This window comes from Atractosteus spatula, chromosome 7 (assembly GCF_055471065.1).
Source record: "Atractosteus spatula isolate fAtrSpa1 chromosome 7, fAtrSpa1.hap1, whole genome shotgun sequence".
Lineage (NCBI taxonomy): Eukaryota > Metazoa > Chordata > Actinopteri > Semionotiformes > Lepisosteidae > Atractosteus > Atractosteus spatula.
In genome coordinates, this window is record NC_142712.1 from 39,134,179 (window position 1) to 39,159,479 (window position 25,301).

Consider the following 25,301-nt stretch of genomic DNA (forward strand, 5'->3'; position numbering starts at 1 on the left):
AAGAGACCACAAAAAAAATTCTGCGGGACAGATCCGGACAGAATTGAAAAAAGAACAGTTTGGGAAGGCTATGATTTTGATATGTTTGGCTTTGCTACAAGGAAATACCCTCAAAACCTGCCAGTTTTAAAATGTTTCAGCACATTCATACATTCATCTAGGCCTCTCAGCTGTTTATTTTTCAGGGGACAGCATCTTTAAGATTCTATTTGATACTGTAAAGCCCCTCAACAAAGGAAATGCTTCAGTATATTTTAGCTCTTTTTTTCCCCCCAGAGATGCTGAATATTAAATCCTGTTATGCACCCTACCTACTTCAAGCCAAGTCCTTGATCTCCTTCTGCATAAAAAGGCTCACTGAGCAGAAGACAGAAAACGTGATTTCTGTTGTCCGACATTCTAGAATGCAATAGCTCTGTAACAATGGACGCCTGATTCCATGGCAGCCAGCAAGATCATTCTTTGCCAGCAAACAATAGCTGAAAAGCTCTGAGACAGACATTGTACACAGTATTCATAAGACTATCCTGTTAAGAGTAAAGACAGAGGAGTCCATCTTAATTGGATACAAGGCTAAAAGTTGAAAAGCAGACTAAGCTGAACGGATATGTAATAAGAGTTTATTATTCTCTAAGTTTCTGAATTTTTTACTAACTGATATCTGAGAATAGATAACAGTAATTGAATTGTCGTATATAGTTTTCCTGAAGGTCACGTTATTTTTAAAACTGGAATGCAATGTGTTTGTGTTTAATTTGGCAAGTCAGCAGGGTTTGTAAATCAACTCCAAAGTCTTCTGGCATGCCTCATACATGGGCAGACCTTGGCGCTCACCCTTGGGCCTGTGGCTACACAACCACACTGACCGGGACATGCATTCACATTTCCAAATCTTGGTGGTACAGATTTGGTTAAAACTTAATTGCCATTTATATCATATACCTTCACTCCAGTTTGACAACTCATCTACTTGAGCTGTTTACTATAAACCTTCCCACAATTGCCAGCTTTTACTACCCACTATCCTATAAGTGAGCCACCCATCCAGCTTCAGAAATCTTCTCAATCCTCTAGTAAGGGCTGCAGAAACCTAGAGCCTACCCCAAAATCACATGACCTCATATGGACACTAGTCTACTGCAGGGCACACATGCAATTAGCCTAGCCAGCGTGTGACCAGAAGTTGAGAGAAAACATCAGACATGGCTAATGACCGCCTTCTCAGTCCGTCAGAGCACCTACACAAGGAACGCCTGTGCTGATCTAGTCTTTCCAACAATCATGACAGTGCGAGGAAAACAGAAGTCAGAGAACCATTAGATAATAGAGGTGTGATCATAATATAGAAGGCTTCGATACTGTACAACCATGTGCAAGATCCTCAGATCAATTAGTATTGCTGAATACCCTCCTCGTTTGTCACCTTTTTAATGTTGCAAAGATCTTTTTCTTCTTTTGCAATGATTGTTATACTAGAGTTGAACATTATAATGTGAGAAAATAATGGAATAAGGTTTGTAAAAAAGCACCACAAATCTTACTCTCACTGTATTTATAATATGTCCAGATTGCTTTCTAGAATCTCAGACTCTGCATATGTTTAAGGAAATGAATCTTGATGTTATTTTGCCATCTAGTGGCAGTAATATGCAAAGCAAAACCTTGATGAACAATGAGGAGTTGAATCATGAGCTTTCAATTTGTCTTATTCATTTGAAATCTCAATTTTCACAAACAGGTCCAATTTTTTTATAATTTTTTTTTTAATTTGCACTTGAAACCTTTAACATCTGCTCCAGACATAGGTTCATGATAGATCCAAAAACATCCAAGCAGCACGTGAAAGATTTACTCTGAAAAACAAATATTTACATACAGAAAAATACACAGTACACATTACCTTTATCTATATCAAAAAACACAAAAATGGACTTGCTAAAAATAATTAAACATTCCCATGACCTTAAAAAGAAAAATAAAAACTGTTCTGGCTTCATGGTACAAAGTTCTTTGAAGGAGTTCAAATATCCACAATGAGAAGGTTTCCGTTTTCAAAACGGAAAAATTTAAACCTTTTTGTTAATGGAGGAGTTTGGGGGAAAAGAAAAAAAACTGCCATCATGATCTGCAGACTTGGAAACCCCTGCCTTTGGCCGTCAGCTGATCAGGTCACACTGCATGTGTGTGCAAAAGTCCCTCCATCGATGGGCTGGGAAAGCTTATCCTCAGCCACAATGGATTCTGTCGCTGAACTAAAACATGGCGGTTTGACCCTGGGTTCTGTTTTTGCAGTTCCTCCCAAGCATCCATCTGATCACCAATTTGAATCTAGTAGGGGGAATAAAATGAGAGACGCCGGAGCCAGGAATGTCATCCATGCCAGAGCAAGAGAGATGTCTTTGTATTGTAGGTCCGCATAATCAGAGACCGGAGAACCCCGATCAATTCCTCCTTGAGCTTGTTTCTCGGCAGGTGGCAATTCAGTCCAATCCCTGCACTTCGTGCTGCTTGTACTGGGGCTGCACCAAATTCCCTGCAACATGATTGCAACATAATCACAGAGACTGGCAGGGGCAGAAAGCAACACACAGTAAAAGGCTATACGAACAGTGTCTGCAGTAAGATGGTCGGCACATTCTAAAATAAGGCCCAAAAGTGAAAAAGCACTTGGAATACTGCTAGAATACAAAAATGAAGCTGTTCTTTAAAGAACGAAGGAACTTTTGTCGGTATCCCATGATGAATTCCCTTAGTGTTTGTGCACCACCCCGTGCATCTCAGGGAGGTGGGAAGAGCCTGGACACGTGTAGCTCACATGGACTACACAAGGGGACCGTGTGAATTTCTCAAGAAAGACGACCCCGTTAAGTTTAATATGTTGAAAAGATCAGTTTAAATCTGAGTTTAATTTTTCAGTGCACTCAAAATTCACCAAAATGTGTTTTTATAAGAAGCATAAAGTTAAATGTCAGAACATTTTCATCTTGTAAAATATTTTTTTTTCAAATTTTGTCCATTCCCTTTTTTATTCTTGATCCCAGTGAGTGGTATAGAATGTATTCATTTTTAAAATGAAAGAAAATTAAGATGACACGTTTGCCAGTGTCATCTGACAAATGACTTTATAGTTTTATGATATTATCTATCCGTATTAGTGTACATTGTGAACTAACAGGTCACACTAGGAGTTGACACGGGATATTCCCTTTAGTAACTGGTTATATTGGCACAGTGATTCCCTGAATTATTTTTCGTAGAGAAATAATGATTTTAATTAATTAATATTAAATATTAAAAACACACTCCTTATATTTTACAACTAGTAGAAGCCCACTTGTTTTGAGGCAAAATAGATAAGTTGCACACAACACTGCAGAACTGGAGGGCTGGTGTTATTGCCGGTCTCTTCAGTAGTACATGGTAACGGCAGACTGTGGTAGATGGATCAACTTAAAACGATATCAAGCTAATTTAGGTCACATAAGAGCTCAGATTGAATGAAAACCTACACATACAACACCCCCACAGAACCAGAGATAGACTACGCTAGTGTATATGGAAAAATTTTTTGTTTATGTTACATACAGTTTTCCATTTTATGTTCTCATTTTAATGTGGCAGGGATCAGGAATTTTGCAGGGATCTAGAATTTAGCCTGTAGTTTCTTTTTTCAACGAGTTTGGTGTTGCACTATGTCGCCATCTGGTGGACTAGGCATGCCTCTGTCCATTCCGACGTTTTAAGATCCAGACCAATACAATGTGGTGAAAAATGTCTCACAGATCTACTTTTTAAGGTCTGTATATACATAACATTTACAATTATTCTCTTGTGAACCACCTGCATTTCTTTGCCTACATTTAAACTTCAGAAAAAATACAACCCTGCTGGCTGCCAGATACTGTATTTTAACATGGGCAGCTATGCATTTCATATGGTAGACAAATTAATGTATGATTAACGTAGCTTGTAATGAATACATAGACCTGGCAAAGTACCCCAGTTGGACAGATACACAAGACACTGAAATCCAGACTCCAAACCTTCGACGGTGCAAACAGCTGGGTAAAGCATGGCAGGAACAGAGCAGGAAGGGCAAGGAGCAAGCAGGAAGTAGGCAGGACCAGCCACAGGAAGTGACACGGAGAGGGAGGTATCAACTACCACTGGAGTCTAAACCTAAGCTGCAAAAACACTGGGGATCATTAAAAAAAGGTTTGACCAACTGCAGTCTGAGGGTGTCTATAAGGGTGCATTTAAAAACAAAATTAGGGGCAAATGCAACAGCTTTGCGGTCCTCGGTCTGGAAAATGTCAAATTACAACACATCTCAGAGCTTGGGCATGAATATTGATATGCTACCGGGGGACAGTACAACTGATCCCAGTAGGTCTGATAATTAGGCTACCTTGTGTCAACAGAAAATGAACAGGATTTATTTCTAAGCAGAACTGCAAATTTCTTCAGCTATCTGTCATACTCTGTTTACTGCCCTGTTTTAAAATGAAAACAGCTTACAGCTTCCTTAAAGAAAATAACTGCAGCTGGGTTTTTTTGGTGAGTCTAAATCACAAATTACCACCTTGTTTAGCAGGACAGGGCTGTATGCATTACATGTAAATCTGGGGTGGAGTATTGAAGAAGAAATATTCTATCACCTTACAGTGTCCTGATGGTGAACTAAGTCAAAATGCATGGCTCATTTCTTTCGGAAGAAGAGCAAATTCAATTTAGTAGCTTTCGACTGTGTCATAATTTTACAATGCTTCCAAACGGAGAGAAGAATCACTCAGCTTCTGAGTGTCCCAAATGCAATATATTTCTCCAAATAGGAACTGAGAATTAAGAAACTGTGACTGTTCAGACAACGACATTTATTACACTTGGAACACAGCGAGTCCAGATCAATGGCAAGGCAGTGCACAGCTCTCTTACTGACACCTCAAGAGCTGAGGAGCGCAGGTTAATGCAAAATACTGAAAGACTCTGTCCGGCAACAAATATCTGCAAATACATTTGCGACGGAATGGACCTCTGCCGAGATCAACGTTCTGAAGAGAAGGAGACAGAAGAGTTGCTTTCAGCATTCTACACACAATCTGTGCTTCTTCCATGTGCTGCGTCAACACCGCACTGGTAAGAGGGCGCAGGAGCTAGGAGGCAGGACCAGTTCCCAGTGAAAAGGCGTGGCAGCTGTCTACAGTGCAGCTAAGAGGCAAGCGGCTAGGTAAGAGTTTCTCAGGGGTCCTTACCTGTTGTGGGCTGTCCCATATCTGCCTGCGCTTTGCCCTTCACTCCTCCTTCCAAAGGCAAACCTCTGTCGCCCTTGTAGATTTTGGCTTTAAAGGGAGAATCTTTCTCTTTACCTTTTGATCCCTTTGGCCGACCGGCTGTCTTCTTCTTGGACTTGCCGTCCCCCTTTACGCCCAGCAACGGGTGCACTTCTGTGGGGTTCAAGAAAGAGACACTAATACAGACCTCAGGTTCCTACTTAGGGTTCCACAGCCAAGCGCCTTCATCAGTATCTTTCTACATGTCTCATTCTGCATCACTCTCACCCGGATTTGGCTTTGAAGCTGCACGTTGTTGTTAAATATGGCCTGGCTGTTTTAAAAACCACTAGCAAAACCCACCAAGGAGGAGCCATGGGTAATAATCAATTAATCAGGAAACTAAAACAAATCATTCACATTTTAAGTTTATCTGTGAAGATACTTCCTGTAAGCATCCCTGTAAAATGTTTTTTTCAGATTCCTATCTAATCTTATCTTTAAAAATCAAATGCATGAATCACTTAGGATTTGGGTCATTTTCCCACGATGATCACCCACGGTATAAATAATTCATTTCAGTTACAAATGTTTCCACTGAAATGCAAAGCTACTGAAACCCAAGTGACTTGTGTGGATGATCTTTAAATTCTCCACAATCCCATCTTGAATTCACTGAAAATAAAAATGAGAGCGCATATGGCTGCAACATAACTCTCTGTTGCTCTCTAAATATGTGTGCTGGGAAGAAAATGATACTCCTTTGCACATGCATACACAGGGGGGTTAAACATGCATATACTATGCATGTAGGCTAAGTGAACATATGCTGTGATGTGCATAGAGTGTGCATACTGAGGAGCACACAGAAAGTGATGTGCACTGATTAACAGGAAACACATGCATACCTGCAAGTCCATTTGCATGTACAAATAACTAATGCATCATTTCTATCAACCAATTTTACATGTAGTGATACTGGACCATCTGGCTACCTGAGTTGCCACTACAATTTCCTAGGTGACCTAAGAAATACTTGTGGTACACGAAAGGCCAAACTGCATTCTAACAAGAGCGTAATACAATCACAATAGCATTTAGGTTACCAGGAATATTAAAGTTAGATGGCCCAGCTATGAAGTTTGGCAAACCCCATTGTTACTGTTCAGATTACTTTTCCACCATTTTTAAAATTCTATGACATCCAACCTCCCAGATGAAAGAAAAGAACATTTTCTAGGGCTGTAAGGTAGTTTGACAAGTAAACATTACTCAGGTAGGTTGCATTGGTTAGACTTTTCACTTTGTTGTTCATGTTAAGCCACATCTACATGGCTGTGTTCATGGAAAGTTGAGTAGTCAGATGGTTATTGGCTACCAACATGGATTTGGCAAAAGACACTTGACTGGATTCTATACCAAACATATTTGGCAGAATGAAGTTAAACCTGGTTTTCATAAAGCAGGGTGCACAAAAACTGTATCAATGGGTAATTTACATATACTGCACTATATCCGAATAGTGCAGAGTGGTATTCATGAAACTTCATCTTTGTCTTAGAGCTCTCAGGGATCTACAATGAATATGAAAATGAAGCTGTTGAGTCTCATAATTTGGTCACATGGTGACCATGTGATCACTGCCCTATATAGAAAGAGACAAGTTTCTCACAGTTTCTTTAAAACCAATAAAAGTACAGATTTTGAAACTTGGTGCACAATGCCATATCCAAGATATAGATTTGTTCGGTCAATTGGTCACATGGTTTGGTTGCAATATTGAATATAAAAAAAGATTAAAATGTACTGTTTTCATTCAATTGGAATGGAATTCAGTATATATAAACTAGAACAGGTTCTCTCTCAAACTCACACAACAAAACAAATTGTTAAGAAACATGACTGGTGCAAGCTGACTATATTCCAGGTGTGCTTAATTTGCATATCTTTGTGTATGTTGCAACAGATATCTATAATTGAATGCTGAAGGATTGTCTATAATCTCTAAATTGTAGGACGATGTGGAAATGATTGTCCCTGACTGAATAAAGCTGGCCAAATGATCTGATATTCAGGTAAGACTTCTGACAGATCATTCTGGATAAATGAAAAATTAGCTAATAGTTCCCTGAAGAGCGCAGGTAATAAAAGTTATGAAAGACTGCTGCTCTTTTATGTTATTTATGCTTATCCACTATTTCCCAAGTTCCATGGCATAAGTTCCTAGTTCTTTCACTTCTCTTTTAAATCATGCACCTTATAAATATCTTGGAAGGCATTTCATATCTCATTTTAGTAACACTGCAATTGCAAAGGCAGTTCAAAAGAAGTAGGCCTGTACTATATGCCCTATACTCTGTATGAGGATGCTTCTGCTGGGACCAGCTGGGGCTCGCTGGGTATTTCACATGACCCTGCGAGTGTACCTCACCTTGGGTGTAAATGGGTGCACCTCAAGGTGGGATAGTAGAAAAAGGGCGTACATATGCGAATTATGTTCATATGTTTTTGTACACAGTTCTGCCAAATAAAGATTATCAGACATGACAGATACATAAGGGAGCTGGAACACACATATTTTCAGTGGGTATGGTCCTGTGCATGAGCATAGCCTCATGCAAATGATCATGCAGAAGGCACAGGGATTAGAAAAAGGGAGTGGGATGCTGTGTGAGAAAATCACACTACGTCACCGGGCCTCAGGGTCCTTGGACTAATATGGCAAAGATGTGAACAAGAAGCGTACCATCGCTGGGGACACCCTGTAGCTCGATGGTGGTGGTCCGGGCCTTCTTCTTCGGGGGAGCCCCTTCAGTGGAAGGCTGCCGCTGCTTCTTGTCACCCCCGCCTGTGCCAGCAGAGGGCTCGTCAGAGGCATTGGTCTGGCCAGCTGCATCGGGAGGCGGGCCGAAAGGGTTCTCCTCCGGGTCCTCCACCTCCGGGGCGATGGGGAGGTACAGCAGGGCCTTATAGTCCTCCAGCTCCTCATCACTGGTGGAGATGGGAAAAGGATGACAAGCTAGAACTGACAGAGCCCCTTCTGTGGTGGGTACCCCAAAAAGCGTTAATCAACGATACGTGAAGGAGATACTGTTTTTCAATCCATATGGACAATGCTATTTTAAAACACCATCTGTGTTTAATAGGCTCAGCATGAGAACATCTTGCACAGGTGCGCCTGAAGAACAAAATGAAATGTAATTCCCAGTGCGTGGGAACACTATATATAGCGCGCCTTGTTTCTTTCTATGGCGCTGCTGATGGGCAGGAGTAAAGAAACCTGGAGGCGGGAAATTTGAGCCCCACCTGCTGCAAAAAGCGACGATTGGGTCCACAGAAGTCACGTCTACCTCCTCGTCCTCCGCTGCATCAGCACCTGAGTGACGTGGAAATAAAAAAAACCCAGCACTTTAGCACTTTGCATGAAGCTTTACTGAACATACTGTTCATAAGATGTGCCCTTTTTATAACTTTCTTCCCACACAACTGCAACAAAGTATATCAAGGCACGTGCATTTATTAAGCCTTTAGATGCAAACACTGGCTCAAGATTGAAAACAAGCACACCCATTAACCTGGCTGAAAGTGTGACTAACTATTCTAAACTCGGCTATTTGTTCAACCATAACAACCTGCATTATCGTTTGTAATTTCTGAACCCAAGACCAGCAGATCCTGAAGAGTCATATCTGTGACTTCATATTTATATACGATATGCATCTGCAAGAACACTGCTGTGCATCACCTGAAGCTTTTGTTTCACGGTTAAGCAGAAACTTTACATTTTTCTCTGTGGGATGACGAAGCAGCTGCGCGCTGCCACCCTCTGTCTGTACAGTACCTGTCTGTTCAGGTTCACTTTTGTCTTCATCCTCAATATCAAACTCGGACTCTCTCTCCTCATACTCCACATTTTCATCCAGCTCTTTGAAGTCAGGTGCGAAGGCACTCCAGTTTTCCTAGAGACCAGGAAAAACACGGCACATGCATACTGTAATCTAAAGTGGCCAAAAGAAGGAGCAAAACAGGTGTTAAAAATGTTCTTTGTGGCCTGGCTAACTGCAGCCCACTGGAATCCACCAGTACACTGTTTTCCAAGCTGGAATTGATGAGCAGCGGAAACGAACCAGCACTTAAACTCACCGTCAAGCTCTATGGTCTCTTCCAAAACTTCTGAACAGCTGTCATTTTGTTCCAAGTGTTACACAAAGGCAGTTTTACTTTAGTTTTCCACAGCTAATTTGTACGTTAAAATACCTCCCTCACATATGCTCTGAATTCTTGCACACTGCACACACCTCTAGGCTAAAACTTTAAGCACTCCAGGTCATTACTCTTCAGCCCAGACTAGCAGGACTGACACCGTACACTTACCACCTGGTTCTGGGCCCAGATAGACACCACTCCGCTGGAGATAGAAGCAATTATGGGCCGCACCGGGTGCCACTGAAAAAAAAGGAGTGATTTGTATGATTTCCAATGTCTAAAGAATATAATTGACATAGACACTGCAGTACTAATCATGTGTCTTAAACACTGCTTCTCTCCAGAAAAGATTTGGCAAATAAGAAGCAGATTGTATCTTTCTGGAAAATATTTAATACATCATGAATTGATGCACATTTCTATAGCCAAGCTATACCTGTGGATAACATAGTGAAAAAAAACAAGCCATCCATTGTAAGCAGTAGTTCTTTACAAAATAAATTATTTTGTAGTATTACATATGGAATTACTAAAGTAATTGCCTTTAATAACACTTTCATTTTATTTCAGGAAGAATAAAATAAACCTCTCCAATTTTTCTCATGGAACTGCAGGTATTGATCTAATTTTGTATTGTGTCTTTAGAAAATGTAAATTCACAACTAAACAGCACGTAATGGAAATTAAAAAAATAATGTAGGTTAATTGGCGTCTGTGTAAATTGGCCCTGGTTTGTGTCTATCTGCCCTGTGTTGGACTGGCATCCTGTCCAGGTTGTCTCCCGCCTTGTGCCTGTTGCTTGCTGGGATAGGCTCTGGTAACCCCACAACCCTTAACCGGAAGAGGTACTTAGAAAATGGATGGATGGAGAAAGAAGAAAAAAAACTCGGGAAGCCTTTCACGCTTACCGCTACATCCAGCAACAGCTCTCCGCGGGTGCCATGAAGGATCTTGACCAGATTGCCGATGCTCTTCTCCCAGATGTAGAGGGCGTGCTGCCGGGCCGAGCCAGCCACAATGTACTCCCCGTCTCCCGAGAAGCAGCACTTCTTCCAGGGCGTCCTGCCAGAGACGGAGAGGAGGGGGAGACCAATGCAGAGATGTTCTGCAAACACACTAGACTTTACTGAGTCTTGAACAGCCGAACTGCTGTCATATACCATACAGCAAATGCCTTCAACCACTTGAGCAAAGTACTGAGTTAAAGACAGTGGCAGATCAACGCCATGATTATTCAGCAACACAATGGTTAAAAGGGCAAAGGCTCTTGTTAAAACCCACTGCAGTCTAAAAGGCTAATACAACTCAGGGGACTGCAGCTCTCACAGATCAGTATTGTGCACCACTGTGCACTGATGAAACAGTGTTGGGACACAAGGGGATACCCTGCTTGCAGTAAGGACAAGCTACACACCTGTTGACCAAGTCCTGGAGCTTCTGCATGGGCTCCGGCTCTCCGTCACGGCCACACGTCAGGATCTCCCTCCCATCGTACACCCGGATTATCCGGTCCGCTGTGTTAATGAGGAAACAGCTGGGATTGGGAGGGGAGGGGGGTTAGCAACACAAGCGTTGTTAGAACCAACAACTCTGATCAGCGCTTAAAAACTCATCCTTTTTTTAAATGCCCTCGAATGGAAGGGGCATCTCCACAGAAAGTCACGGTACTGTCAAACTGAAATTTGTTTAAAAAAAAACATTGCCGACAGGAGACACTGCAGAATTTGTATTTGTTTAAATTACTGATGCTGTTGAGCAAGAAACCCAACACATGGATAGGCTCAATGGTTTTTGAAGTAAAATACTGTATTTTTATTAACTGGCCATGTGACTTCGTGCATCAAGCAGAGCACGCTGCTAGCTCTTACCTGCCCTTACGTGCAAACTCGATAGATTTGATTGCTGTGGTGTTGCTGGTTCCTGTTGTCACTCGAAAAGAAGCCACCAGATCCTGGGTGTCTGTCTTCAACACCAGAATCTGAGAGAACATAAAACAACTCAGAATGTACAATCACTTGTGGTCAATGGGGCCTTAGTTTAAACTAAAAAACTTAAAAACCCCCAACTATTAAAAATTTGTAGTTAAATTAGGTATTTTTAGTAAAAGTAAATAAAATAAAATGTATTTAATCCAAAGTTATATGCACCTGCAAGTTATATGCAAAGTACCTGTCTATACAGCTTGGCTTTTTAAGCGTCTTGTTCCAGAGTGCAACAACTCCTGGCAGTGACCCACCTGTGATACAAACCCAGAAACTTTCCAATTCTAAGTCCAGAATTCTATGCATTCTTCAAAACTGAAATGTCATCCATAAAATCCAACCCCAAGTAACAGAAAACTTACAAAGTAAAACATATCTGAAAGTAGTTTCATGCAGACATGCAACTACAGTTTAATCTCGGTATGTATTCACATAAGGAAGGAAGGGTGTTTAATTACCACTTTTTTAAAAGGCATTTAACCACCCTGCACACAGCCCTCTGGCGCCCTCTGACCTTTCCCTTGGCATTGCCCGTGTAGATGTACTCCCCACGACGGTCGAATGCTGCCACAACATTGAGGTCTGAGTCATCGTCCACCGGAAGCACCACATGCTTGGAGTCAGACAGCGTAAGAAGTACTGGCGCCGACTTCATTGGGCACACCAAAACTCTGTTCCTAAAGTGAATCAATAGGGCAGACTCATACACATGCCAAGTGTGGTACCAATATTTATATATCTCCAAATTACATTCACATCCAATGACACTCTAATTTGGATGTAAAAATATTGATTTTACAGCTGGGTGGCTCAGTAGCACAGTGGTTCTCATTGCTGCCTCACAGCGCTGTTTCCCATGGTTCAGTTTCAGGGGTGCTTTCTGTGTGGAGCTTGTATGCTCTCTCCGTGTTTGCATGGGTCTCCTCCAGATCCTCCAGTTTCCTCCCACAGTCCCAACACACACTGGCAGGTTAACTGCCTTCTGGAAAAACTGGCCCTGGTGTGAGTGTGTGCGTGTCTGCGTCTGCCCTGTGATGGACTGACATTCCGTTCAGGGGGTATCCTGGCCTTTGCCTGTTCCTTCCAGGATAATAGGCTCAGCATCCCCCGTGACCCAAGTTTAAAAAATGGAAGGATGGATGGATGGATGCATATGTTAAATTTCTTATTTCTACTCTAATCAAGAGTTAAATGTAAGCAGTGGCCTTCTTCTATGTAATTTATTGCAGTGGTATCAGTGGAATCTCCTCCTTTATTAAGACATGTGACATCGATCAATAACAAAGGCTGTCACCCCGGTGCTCGGTGCTAGGTGCTAGGTTTCAGGAGGAAGGACTGTACTCACTGGTCGCGGGGATGAAACTGCACTTTGAGGATGGGGGAGGGGAAGCGGAACCTCTGATCGCAATCCCCAGTCAGGACATCCCACAGGGATACAATGTTGTCTGTGGAGGCGCTGACTAGCTTGTGTCCGTCTCGGCTCCAGCTGAGGAAAAAAAGGGGAGCAAAAAACAAATATTACAACTCTATGTTAAGTTTCAAACTTTTAATTATCTGGACAATGAATGAATAAAAAATCTATCCAGGATCTATTGCTTTAAAATGAAATGACATAGGTTACAAAAATATCCATCCTCAATTTCTTTTATGCTCAGCATTTCCTTAATTGTTTCTACCTACCATCTGATTTTAAACATTTAATAAACATTTCAGGACAGATCATGGAAAAATAGCTGGTAATATTCATTTTGGCACACATTTCTGACAAAAACCCCTAAATTTCATAACAGAAGGCATATTTTCTATCTAAGTCATATTTGTCTGATTTTTGCTCCTTCATAAAAATATATTTATAGTAAGTGCAAGATGCTGTCTGAAGCACGTGAGCATGCAGTGTGAATGACAAGCATACCTTCTACCCCCAAACAATGCATCACCCAAACCCAAAAACAAGCTGCAAAACACTACAAGAGACTGCCTTACCTAAAACAGCATGTTTCGATATCTGTCTTCTAAGGTCATTTACAAGGAATCACAAAGAAACAGGTTTCATTCAGTTTCTAATTAAATTAAAGTTTGTGTTTTCCCAGTGCAGCAGTTCAGTTTAGCAGACACAAAACTGCCAGGTGGTTCAGGAGACTCACCACAGTGAACAGACAGGATGGATATGTGCGCTGATAATTTTGGCGATGCCCCTGGTGAGGAAGTCCCAGATTACGATTCGGCCATCGTTGCAGCCTACGGCCAGCAGGGTGCCCCAGCGGTTGAAAGTGCAGGTGAGCGCCATGCTGATACAGTCCAGAGTGCCATCTGCCTCCTAATGGGGAATCAGCACAGAAATGATCACATATGCAGCACTGGGCAAATAGTTAAACCAATGCTTCCTCTTACCTGCTGTTGAGCATCTTCAAGCACCTTAAACAGGAGTGACATGTATTTCACAAGGTCTGGATACGTTTACAATCCAGTCCCATTCTATCCTCCTAAGAGGATTGCCTTCAGCCTTCAGGCTGTGACAAAGGTAATGATGTGCCAGACTGAATCACAGAAATCACAGAAAGTTGATTGATCAACTTTCATCCAAGTCAGGACATTCTCCTATAGGTATTTCACAAAGCCAAAGAATTGTACAAAGCAAATTTATGCTACAATATTATAAAAGTATAGTATGGAGGCTTGAATAAACAATAGTTAGAAATCGGCATGATAAACAAATACAGTTCTACAACGAAATAACTACTAGGACTTGGTTCAACATGCTTCTGAACTTCATGCTTTACCATGTTATTTAGCAGGAGAGAATATTTTAAAAACACTACGCTAGAATGCTAAGGAAATCCGTTGACTTACCTCAGGATAATTCTGCCCAAAGGACTCTGAAAAAGACAAAGAAGATGTTAATAGCTCTGAATCTGACATCATATCAAGCATCACTTCTCATACTTGTGCACGACATATACAAGACAATGAAACTAAAAAATAAGCAAATATAATTGCTTAATAGAATGTTGTGTTAAAGACTAGTATATTCTAAATATATACATATATCAGTTTCTATCAAACCCGTTCAAATCAGATACTAGTTCCACTGTGAGACCAAGTTTAGTTCTCAACAACAACTATTTCCAACGTTTAAAAAAACACCTCTTTACCATTTGACGTTACTCTTTTTTCGATCCTGGCATTGTTTTTTCCAGAAGCTACAGTGAGAAGGGGCGTGTATTACATGTGAAAAAGCAGAGGTTAATTCCTCACACAGATGTAAAGACACCGTTTCTGCCGTGGACTTTTCCAGTACTCTACTACAACATCGCAACCGAGAGAATAAAAAACAGAAAATTAAATATATATAGACATACCAAGCAGTTCTAGATTCATCGTGAAGTCCTCGATTCCAATCCCAAATACGACAGCTCCAAAAATTAACAAATACAAACAATAAAGACCGCACCGTTCAGTCTTCAGTTATCCTTCAGCCATCAAAACAAACCAGAGCGACTGGCGCCTAGTTGTGACAAAGGACCCCTAGTTCGTGGGTAGTGTTAACGTTGCCGGAATGCTAAAAAAGGGTATTAAAAGTAAATGACACAGTCGAGTTATCTACATGTAGAACTGACAGTTGTGGTTAAAAATTGTTTGTTTTAGAATATAAAGCTAAAATATTTATCTTAATAACAAGATATTTCTGTCTGTCCAGCAGGCTTTCTCGAAGACAGCCTACCGTTCTCGTACGCTGTTGCACTCCGCGCTTTCAGCATGGAAGTTATTAATAGCCGACTATCATGATTGTCGAGCATAAAAAATAGTATTTGCTGTACTGTCGTTTATCCTTTGCAATTTTTAAACACATACTGGTAGCATCAGATGTGGCATGGTAACAGTTTCGTAATTGCACAATAAACGATGTCACCCTGGAAAAGGATGTTCTGCAATTTGACATTAGTTTGTAGGATTATTTTAATACAGTATACGTATTTGATTTCGTTTATGTGGTCATTTTAATGTAGCTATAGGTAAAAAAGGGTGACTGGAACTTTTGTATACATGCTACGTGACTCCGCTATGTACTGTATTTTGTAGCTCAATGTTTTCAAACGTGACTAAATAGTCGGTTTTATATAGTTGATTAAAATTTCATAAGCATTTACGTTGTAGTAGGTCAGCGTCACTTTATTGTGGCAGTTAAGAACAAATGCAAAATACACATATTTTAAAGAGAACGGGCGTTTACATATATTTTCTGGTATTATATTTCGTTATAGGTTCTGGGACACTTAACTATTGAATTACAAGATTGATATAATGGGTACACATTTGGGAGAGACCTTTTAATTAAAAAAATCGTACACAGGTGTGTTGGGGATATGATCTATTTCATTTCAGATATTTCCTGATTAATGAATTTTAGATTCATTATCACCCATTAATGAACTACCAGACCCATAATGCCTTTCGGAACTTACAGGCCATGAAATCACATGATCGTGCTTGACTGGAGCAAACGAAGTGTTTGGCAAGTGCTCAAGCAGAGTTTATAACTTCTGCATCAGTCGAGGACGGGAGGCAATGAAGATGAACATTTCTGCCAGTTAAGCTACGTAGTCTGAAACTGACATTCCCGAGTGCAGGACCAATTAATTAGTAAGAAAAGCAAAAACGTTTTATTTTAACCGAGAGTAAAACTTGCATAGTATATCTTTATAGCGAAAGTGAAATAGTATTTTTAATATGAGCATACTTTGTCAGCCAAGCCCGTTTTAATGGTGTGTGAAACTGAGAAGTTTTATACTGAAGATCCAAATCCTAATATTACTAAACAAATTATACTCAAGTACAGTTAACTACTGTATAGCGATGTGTATTTGTTAAATGTTGACCGACGATTGTCGCCCTATTTCTGATAATATCATGGAAAGACGTGACTACCTATTTAAAATCCTGGTCATCGGCGACGGTCAGGTTGGAAAGACATCTCTGGTGCAGCGATACGTCAACGACCGATTCAGCAAACACTACAAATCGACAGTAGGCGGTAAGGATCAATAACGAATCGAGAAAACGTCTTGCCTGCTTTACGTCTCGGGCCTCTTCTGGCTATTTGCCTACAGCACACGGTATCATTTTTATTGAGGTGAGGGTGGAGGGATAAGATTTTGTTTTAGCTTAACGAACACCACATATGTATTTCATAATCGAGGTTTTATTGCACTGAATCTGCGAACGACAAGTAGGGCTGGCGCCTTTCTCTGTAATGCCGAGACCCATCAAGAATGGATGATTTGTATAGATCTTTAAGCAGCAAAGTGTAACCTGCGAAAACGTTCCTAAATTGATATCTATATTACCAGGTGGTAACATAACACTTAGTCAAGAAATATCAAATCCGTCTAGTTTTTCAACTTAATCAGAATACAAATGTACTTTTTGTCTCCTGTGGATAGTTTATCACCCTGATAAGATGTACAACACTCCATACTGGCTGTTACTGTATTGTTAACTGTAGAAAGTTTTTGAAGATTCTGGTCTGTGATATGAAGGTGGCTAAATTCTGTATTAATAACAGTCAAAGCTGATATGACAGTAGAAAAAACAAGGGGAGGCTCTGATGCTCATGACATATTGAAACTCCAGAATGTGTCTAAGATGTCTTAAGACTTGTGTGCACATGATCAATTCAATCTCTTCAGTCAGACTTCTCACTTTTTGCTCTCTTGCCTTTCGGTGTTGCCTCTCCCTTCAGTGGATTTTGCAGTGAAAGTTCTGCAGTGGTCCGACACTGAGACAGTCAGGCTACAGCTCTGGGACATAGCAGGTGAGCACTCCTCAAGTGTGGCGGTAATAACTTATGATAAAGACATGTATGATAATTCATGATGTGTAATTTGGGCTCCATTCTGGTTGGCTGTAAAGAGAGGAGGAAGCTACAATTTAACATGGGGATTGGTGAAGTAATAAGAAGAGGATGGCTTTATTACAATAACAGCAGGTAGGTAGGTCATTAATAGACATTCAGCATGGCTGTGGTAACAGGTAAGGAGAGGTGATCCTGACTCCTTCCTCCACAGCAGTATAAAGGAGAACTCTTTCCTTTGGCTTTTAGAAATTTAGATACAGCACAGTGGTTTTAGAGAGACCTTCTGCCATGAATTGATCAAGCAGGACAGTGTGATTGAAAAGCCTTTCAGTTGGACATGTTTGTTCACTTTGCATTTACTGTCATAAAGAAACAGCCATTTTGTGTGATGATAGTGGTCTGCCAGAGGAATTCAGGGTCACTCAGATGGCGCTGTGTGTAATCAGTGGAGTTTTCTGCTCTGCTACATTCCTAAGTATCAGAATCTGGGCTATGTGGGTGGTATGAAATACAGTACTTTTGATCTGTCTGCCTGGTATTTTTTTGTGTGTCATCCTTTACTCAACACACAAAGCATTACTGCCACAAGTCTCTTGGTCTCTAAATACTGGATGAAGACAGAAGGGTATGATAATATTTTGCCTTTGTGAGCCCAGAGCTGACAAGCTGATACTACATGTCTAATATCTCTTTTCTTACTCCCAGCTTTATCTACCGTACAGGTTAAATTGGTTCATAAGTGAAGATTTTATACTTTTATTGCAGCTTTTATAATAATTTTTAAATGAAAGGAAGAGTTTTACTTTAAACCTTCGTTTGTATCACCTCATGAAGTATTTGAAAGGTTTTTTTTTGTAGTTGAGCAGATCCAGCTGTAGTGCTTACAGCACCATGACAGCATACCTGATGAGTTGTGCTTGTTGGGTTTGTAAATAAATACCGATAGCTTGAAATATTACTCCTTGCAAGCACTGTAGATTTTTTAGAGAGAGCAGTTCTTTATAACCGTTGCCTTTGTGGGCATCAGGAAGAAGTACTGATAGAAACAGCTTTTGATATTGATGAAGGATGCAAGTCCTCAATTAGGGCTAATGAGCAGATCAGTAAAGATCTTCATTTTGTTTGTTGTCCTACGGTGGTGTGAGTGTTCTGATGGTGATGCCTCAGCTCTTCTCTGGTGTGTGTTGTCCCTGGCAGGTCAGGAGAGGTTCACCTCTATGACCCGAATATACTACAGGGAAGCTGCTGGCTGCATCATCATGTTTGACGTTACAAACCCGACCACTTTTCATAACTGTCTAAACTGGAAACGGGACGTGGACAGCAAGGTCATGCTCACGGATGGAAGCCCAGTGCCTTGCATTCTGCTGGCCAACAAAGTAAGAGCACAGATCACCATTATAAAGTGGCTCTGTTCTAGGGTGCATAAGGCATTTGGACGGGAGTTGAAACAAAGTACATGGCATTTGTAAGAGATTAACAACAGCAATAACATTTTGTGTTGTGTTAAAATGCTCCCAAACCGCCTAATGGGAATGGAAATTAGTGCACAATAAAAAGACCAAAAACAATATCTTGCCAAATGGGAAGACAACGGGTCGTAGCATGAAGGCCAAGGTTTAGAAGTGTATTTTCAATTTGGATTTAAAAGTGCCAGCACTACCACTATGTCTTGTCTCCTTTGGAGAGGTTTTTCTGTGGCCTGCTCACTGAAACTCCACCTGCTTACAGGTGTAGAGAGAAGGCCGCCGTCTCGGGGCATGTCACTGCGCAGGAGATGATGAGAGTGGACAGTTCAAGACTCTGGAATAATTCAAATGTGCTAAAATTAGCTTGTGATTTTCATAAGGTTTTGTTTAGGCAGCTGAATTGTTAACATATTTCTGCTTGTTATGGACTTCTTAAAACAATGCTAGCATTGTTATCATTCCATGTGAAGCACTATGGTATGCTATTCAGCTTGTGAAAAGAAAAAGATGTGATCGATGTTACACAAGTGAGGAAAGGGGCAGATTAGGCACATTTAAAAGGTAATATTCAAAAGATTAGGGCTGAAGATAACGCCAAGCTTCTTCACCTCAATGCTAAGCTGAATCTCAAAAGCTCTTGGTCTCCACCACAGAGAAAGCTGGGGAAGTTGGTTGGCGTGACACACAGGAAAGATCACAAACCATGATGAGTGTGCAGAGTCCTGTTCATTTCCTCTTTTTATTTTCTTCTGTCTTCGTGGGGCAGTGTGATCTGTCGTCCTGGGAAGTGACTAATGACAGCATAGAGCAGTTCAGCAAGGGGCACGGATTCATCGGCTGGGTGGAGACTTCGGCCAAAGATAACAAGAACATCAATGAAGCCATGAGGTACGAGACTGTCCCCTAGCCCAGGGGGTCTCCATCCCTAGTCCTGGGGAGCCCCCCAGTCCAGTCAATCCTAGGGTCTTCAACCCTGGTCCTGAGGAGCCCCAGTTCACTCAATCCTGGGGTCTCTAACCCTGGTCTTGAAAATTAAAAAAATCTAGAAAATCCCCGTGTGTGCTGGCGAGCTTCTAATCACTGGTGCTGACAGATGCCTTCAGTTGACCCACTTGCTTGTTTTGACCATTTACCCATTTCTGCACTCAACTCTTGCTATATCCTTGCAATATCCTGCTTCAGGTGCACTGTTCCACATACAAAACGTTATGCTGTTTCTACAAGAGTTTGTCCCTTATCTCTGTCTCAACGGTTCTTAATAAATGACCAGCTCTTGAAGAACAGACATAGATGGGAATGTCAATGTATAAGATTCCCAAAAATCAGTGATGTTCCTTCTGCAGAGGTGAAGGTGGATATGTGTCTTTTTCACACCTGGATCTGATCTTTTTTTTCCCCAAAGTGATTATTGTTTTTAAAGTTTAAATTAAGTTTCATTAGTTTCATAAGTGCTCCAGTTCTTGAAAGTCTTCTGTAATTTTACTGTTTTGATATACTTCTGCTTTTGACAGGGGAGTGCTATCTTGTGCTGAGGAGATGATTTTGCTGCAGTAATTTAGATCACAAGGCAGTACAAATAATGACCCATGCTTGCCACATTCTCCCAAAGACAGATAATAGGGGGGGGAAATATGATATACTGTATTAAGGAAAGCTTTAAAAAGTTATTTCCATTCTTCCTCGTGTGTCAAAGCATAATCCAGCTAAGCATCGAAAAAGCAGAAATTCTGAAACTGTGAAACCCTTGCACTTCCTCTCCTGCTCAGACTCGATCTTTCTGGATGGAGTTAATTACGGTCTGTGGCATCTGGGCTGCTCTTACAGTTATCACTTGGTCTGGGCCCTCTGGTGTGGCCAGCTCCCTGCCTGTTGCCAGCTCAAGGTTTTCCAAAAATAAGTGCGAAGAAGGAAGTTTGAGGAGTATCTGAATGTTGCATTGGCTGCAATATAGCTCTTAATAATAATAATAGTGCTTTGTGCTTTTGACACTCCACTCAAAGCGCTGTACAGATAATGGGCACTACCCTCCACTACCACCAATGTGCAGCACCACCTGGATGATGTGACGGCAGCCATAGTGCGCCAGTGCTCTCACCACACACAGTTATCGTTGGGGAGGAGAACAGAGTGGGCTCTGTACCGGTGGGCTTCAGGCTAACAATCCTCTCCTTCTCACTAATGGAATAATGTGTAGATTGATAGAACCTGGCACAAACACAGACTGACGTTTTCTGCTACAGTCTGTATATTCCGAATGACATGTTCTCAGGAAAAGTATGCAAGGCTTCTGCCCATCTGCTGTTTGCTCACCCCGCACTTGAAGACTTTCTTTTAATAGACAGAGGCTTTCTGTGTGTTCACTGTCACTCAGCCTAGCCGTATTAAATCTGTGAAGTTTGCTCGGACAAGGAGGAACCCTGATTGCCTTATACCTGCAGCAGGAGAAGTGCATACACTTGGAGATTGGGGAAAAAAGTTCCTGGGAAAATACATGACAAGTGATGCAGGTCTGTGTTGACATAATGATATGCAGTCTGTGCACATGGAATGTGTGCTGTCGCAGCCAGTACTGTAGAAGCTGTCCCTGTATAAAAACTTTACAGGAGAAATTTACAAGATGTTGAAAAGATATGAGGTGGCAAACGTACTTGCTATTTGCCCTGTATGTTTATCCCACTTGATCAATTAAAACTTAAAGGAGGTGAGAATCATCTCTCGATGTGCAAACAAGGCTGAGTTGCACAAAACTAAAGGCAAACTGCTAAAGTTGTTTTGGAAAGGTGAAGGAAAACTAGCCCAGAGGGATTGTAGGACACATGGATGTTATCACATTACATGTTGGGACAAAGCCTTATACCTTTAGTTGAAACATTTAACATCTCTACCTGTAAGATTAAGTGTCTGAAGTGTCTTGATGCCATAATCATTTGGTCATTTGCATTTTTGTTACAGGTTATAAAAACATTTGCTGAGACTGTTTAATCAATATAGAATTCCCTGCAATTTTGACTTTATGAAGTGCTCAAGAAAAATACGTGGACAATCAAATAAGTAAAACAGTGGTGAATTTAGATTTAGCCAAGGCCGTAACATGACTAGACAGCCTTTTTCCTTTGTCTCATGACATCCCTGTGTGTGTCGCTGCAGTGTCCTGGTGAATAAGATGATGACCCAGCCTGGCGTGAGGAGGGAGGCACAAGGAGGACGCATCCAGCTGGATGTGCCGAAGGGATCCTACGAAAATGGTTGCTGCTGATTCCTGAGAGACGGGGACAGATCCCTGAGCTTCCGGACCGCTGCCTTTGTAAAAAAAAATATCACTCAAATGTAAATAAAGACGCATCCTTTCGGCACAGACTGCTGACGGCATACTTTTGTAAGTCGTGGGTACGAGAGCTGGCACGCGTGAGTCAGCGGACTTCCAAGTGGATGAGATTCCTGGCTTCGTAAGAGGCTGAGACACGGACTGTGATGCAAAAGGCTTCTGCTGCCTTGGAACAATCTAAGCTGGTACAGTGAAACTGCCGATGAAATCAGTTGGAGACACTTGAATGTCATGTTGCACTGCCTTGGTCAACTTGTACTAAATGGGTGTTGGTCAAAACGTTCCATAAGGATTAGTGAATGAGTAGGTTGGCGTGGGCATCCTTCTGGACACAGAACTGGAACAACGTACTTGCGTCCAGAGGGCAGGTCGGCTATGATGATCTGCAGCCGATAAGATGCCAAAATCATGGAAGGAAATCGCTCCTGACAGGGCAACTTGTAAACTCTTAACTATATCTTGCAGCCCACAATGATGGGTGTGCTTCTGAATTTTAATTCTAGGGCCTGCACCGAAATAACATGTAGTGGAAGACAGTGAACTTTCATGGTTTGGAACACAGGAGTATAATTTCATGTTTGTAAAACTGCTCTTTCAAAACTAGGTCCTCTGCCTTTATAGTCTGGAATTAACTTTTTTTTTTTAAAGAATTTGAACCTTTTTAATCATGATTGCTTTGTACAAGATTTACAGTATATGGGTGAGACTATTAGTATTGATAAAGAGCGTTGTTTATAAAACAGGGTCAGGTCCTTGCTCTGAGCAGAGTTCATTAGCCATGCAAGATCCTTTTAACCTGTGTCAGAGCAGAAGCAGGCATTCCCACATCATATTCGAACCTGAGCCAATTTGGGGTTTAGCCCTCAGACTTCAGCTGTCTCATTGCAATGCACTATTGAAAACATGTTACATCCACAATAATGTTTGTAAGAGCTTGTAAAAGGCAACAGATGTATTTTACATTTATTTTTCTATCCCTCATAGAGCAGTGACCCTGAACAGACATATTTAAATGCTATGGATGTGCCCACTATACCTGTGTATATATTTGTATGTTAAACTAGTGAAAGGATAGTGGTGTGTACTATATGATGTTTTTAAGTCTCATGTTACATCTTATTTCTAACAAAGGTTGAACTGGATGAACAAGTTTGGCACGAGTCTTGATTCACACTTGTGATTTGTAGCGTCCTTGTCCAACAGATTTGAATGTCCCCTACACACACACACACAAGGAGAATTTGTTAAAGGTGACTTTTCCCAATAAAGATAAAGGTTAACTTTCAAGGCCTGATTTTTGACTGGTGCCAGGGGGAGGGTGTTTTACAGCTTTGCTTGTCTGTTAACTGTTTTTCTGCTTCGCTTTTAAAATCAAATTCACACATTCTAAGTGTGGGTAAATATCATTGTCTTTCCATATGTGTAAATGCTTTTCCAGTCGTTTTTCTTCCATTAATAGAGAACTTCCACTACCTTTTCCTTTACCTACTAGTGAAGGCTAAAGCACAGGCAGCCAACTTCGTTTTAAACAATTTAATTGACGAGTTAATTTAATAATGTATTTCTACTGAATGTTAAAACATAGAAGCAGTGAGATTAAGAGTAATTTATCTCAAGATGCATTAAAAAGCTCCGCGTACGTGCACCGTGTTTCTATTCTCCCAAACATCCTGCACGTGCTCGGAATTAGCATTGAAGTCTGTTAAATCCATCGATTTTTTCCCCCTAAAACTGAAACGACGAAGTCACTTCAAATCTTTAAATAGCTTTTTGTTCCGGAAAGCTGGAACAGTGGATTCTTAAAAAAAGTTAGGGGAGAGTGATTACTCCCACCCACATAAAGCTTCTGCTAGTAATTTAACTCTGGATTTAGGTCAGTTGCATGAATATAGCTTCCTCTAGTAAATTTATAACGGTGAATACTGGCACTTTGTAGTTTTATTTTCGGCTTCTGGTATGTATAACGCCAACTGCTAGCTGCTAAAAAAAGAGAAGCAATATATCGAGCTGATAAATCAGGCTCCCTGACGCTCGGAGAGGAGTTTTATCACGAGGCGTGGGCGCGCAGCAGCAGCAGGCGGGCAGGAGGGCACCCGGCGGTCGACTCTTAACCGCGTGTTGAAGCTCAGCAGCGCTGTGGGTGGGACTGGGAAACGTCACGCAGCCTGCTGTTCTGCTGGTGCGCAACAGGTTGAGGAAAAAAAATCATACGGTTTCTTTCAGAATTGATCTGCGCAGCGGCGTGATAAAAACCATAGTCCGGTCTAAATCACCAATATGGCGTGGACAAGAATAGAATGCATGTGAAAATAACCGGGCGCCAGTCTTTTCTTCTTATTTTAAATACAATTTATATTATTTGCTTATTACGTGAACGTGGAGTGAAAACTATAAATAAACAGTAATAATAACAACAACAACAATAATAATAATTGCTTACACTTATACAGCGCTTTTCTTGAAACTCCACTCAAAGCGCTTATAATATAATATACAATATATGCAATATTAATATAATATAAATAATAATATACTTTGAAGTGTCAGTGTCCGCAAACCGCCACAGTCCGCTGTGGAAAACTTGGGCCTCGGGACTTGTCATTTTTTACTTCTGCATATTTTCAGCTCGGGTTGCATTATTTACAGTTCTGTGTCTGATTTGGTATGATAATAATATCCCCTTTTGTTCTTCGTAACTACTGGTTATTGGCAGTAAATTGCGTTGTGCTATATTCCGAACGTAATGTGGTCTTCGTTTTCTTGTGTTTCTCTTTTATGAAAAAATTATAGGCTATTTTCACTTATTTAAACTCATGGTACCCCAGAATAATCCAGTCTCGTATGAAGAAAATGATCAATTTATAGTACCTTTGTTATTATGAACCGACACTAATATATTCATTTATGAATAAACGTTTCATAAAATAAATGTTATAGGGTTTATGAAACAACCCAGTGCATCGTACAATGAAACCACCGAATAACACTGAATTTAAAACCATAAATAAAAGGTGACTTGAGACAGGGTTTGGAAGTGCGTACTAACTTGTTCTAACGTGCAAGGTATAACGACATGTGATTTTTTTTATGTTTCTGTGACTAAGGAAAAGCTCTCAAAACGACCAGCACCATTTCTTCCGATGATTATTAGAAAGCTCCAAGCAAAAGCTTAAACTATCGCTGAGGTGCCGAAAT

At 40.9% G+C, this 25,301-nt stretch overlaps 2 protein-coding genes across 4 annotated transcripts; one reads left to right on the forward strand and one right to left on the reverse strand.

The window, feature by feature from the left end:
* Positions 1-1,744: 1,744 nt before the first annotated feature.
* Positions 1,745-14,974, reverse strand: rbbp5 (retinoblastoma binding protein 5). 3 transcript variants are annotated; one of them, XM_088921101.1, is made up of 14 exons: positions 14,818-14,974; positions 14,309-14,334; positions 13,603-13,775; positions 12,804-12,944; positions 11,973-12,135; positions 11,345-11,454; positions 10,891-11,010; positions 10,385-10,538; positions 9,645-9,716; positions 9,112-9,229; positions 8,577-8,646; positions 8,017-8,261; positions 5,367-5,444; positions 1,745-2,533 (listed from the first exon to the last, which is right to left on the reverse strand). In XM_088921101.1, the coding sequence occupies exons 1-14, from the start codon at positions 14,834-14,836 to the stop codon at positions 2,481-2,483; spliced, it is 1,542 nt and encodes a 513-aa protein (XP_088777227.1). In that variant the 5' UTR covers positions 14,837-14,974; the 3' UTR covers positions 1,745-2,480. The 3 variants fall into 3 exon arrangements, with proteins under 3 accessions (XP_088777227.1, XP_088777225.1, XP_088777226.1); XM_088921099.1 differs by having other exon boundaries at positions 5,253-5,444; XM_088921100.1 differs by having other exon boundaries at positions 2,167-2,328; positions 5,253-5,444.
* Positions 14,975-15,190: 216 nt separating this feature from the next.
* On the forward strand, positions 15,191-23,393 carry LOC148830932 (ras-related protein Rab-29-like). Its single transcript, XM_088921624.1, has 5 exons — positions 15,191-16,490; positions 17,199-17,270; positions 18,510-18,691; positions 19,548-19,669; positions 21,929-23,393. Exons 1-5 carry the CDS (start codon positions 16,328-16,330, stop codon positions 22,035-22,037), a joined length of 648 nt encoding a protein of 215 aa, XP_088777750.1. The 5' UTR covers positions 15,191-16,327; the 3' UTR covers positions 22,038-23,393.
* Positions 23,394-25,301: the final 1,908 nt, after the last annotated feature.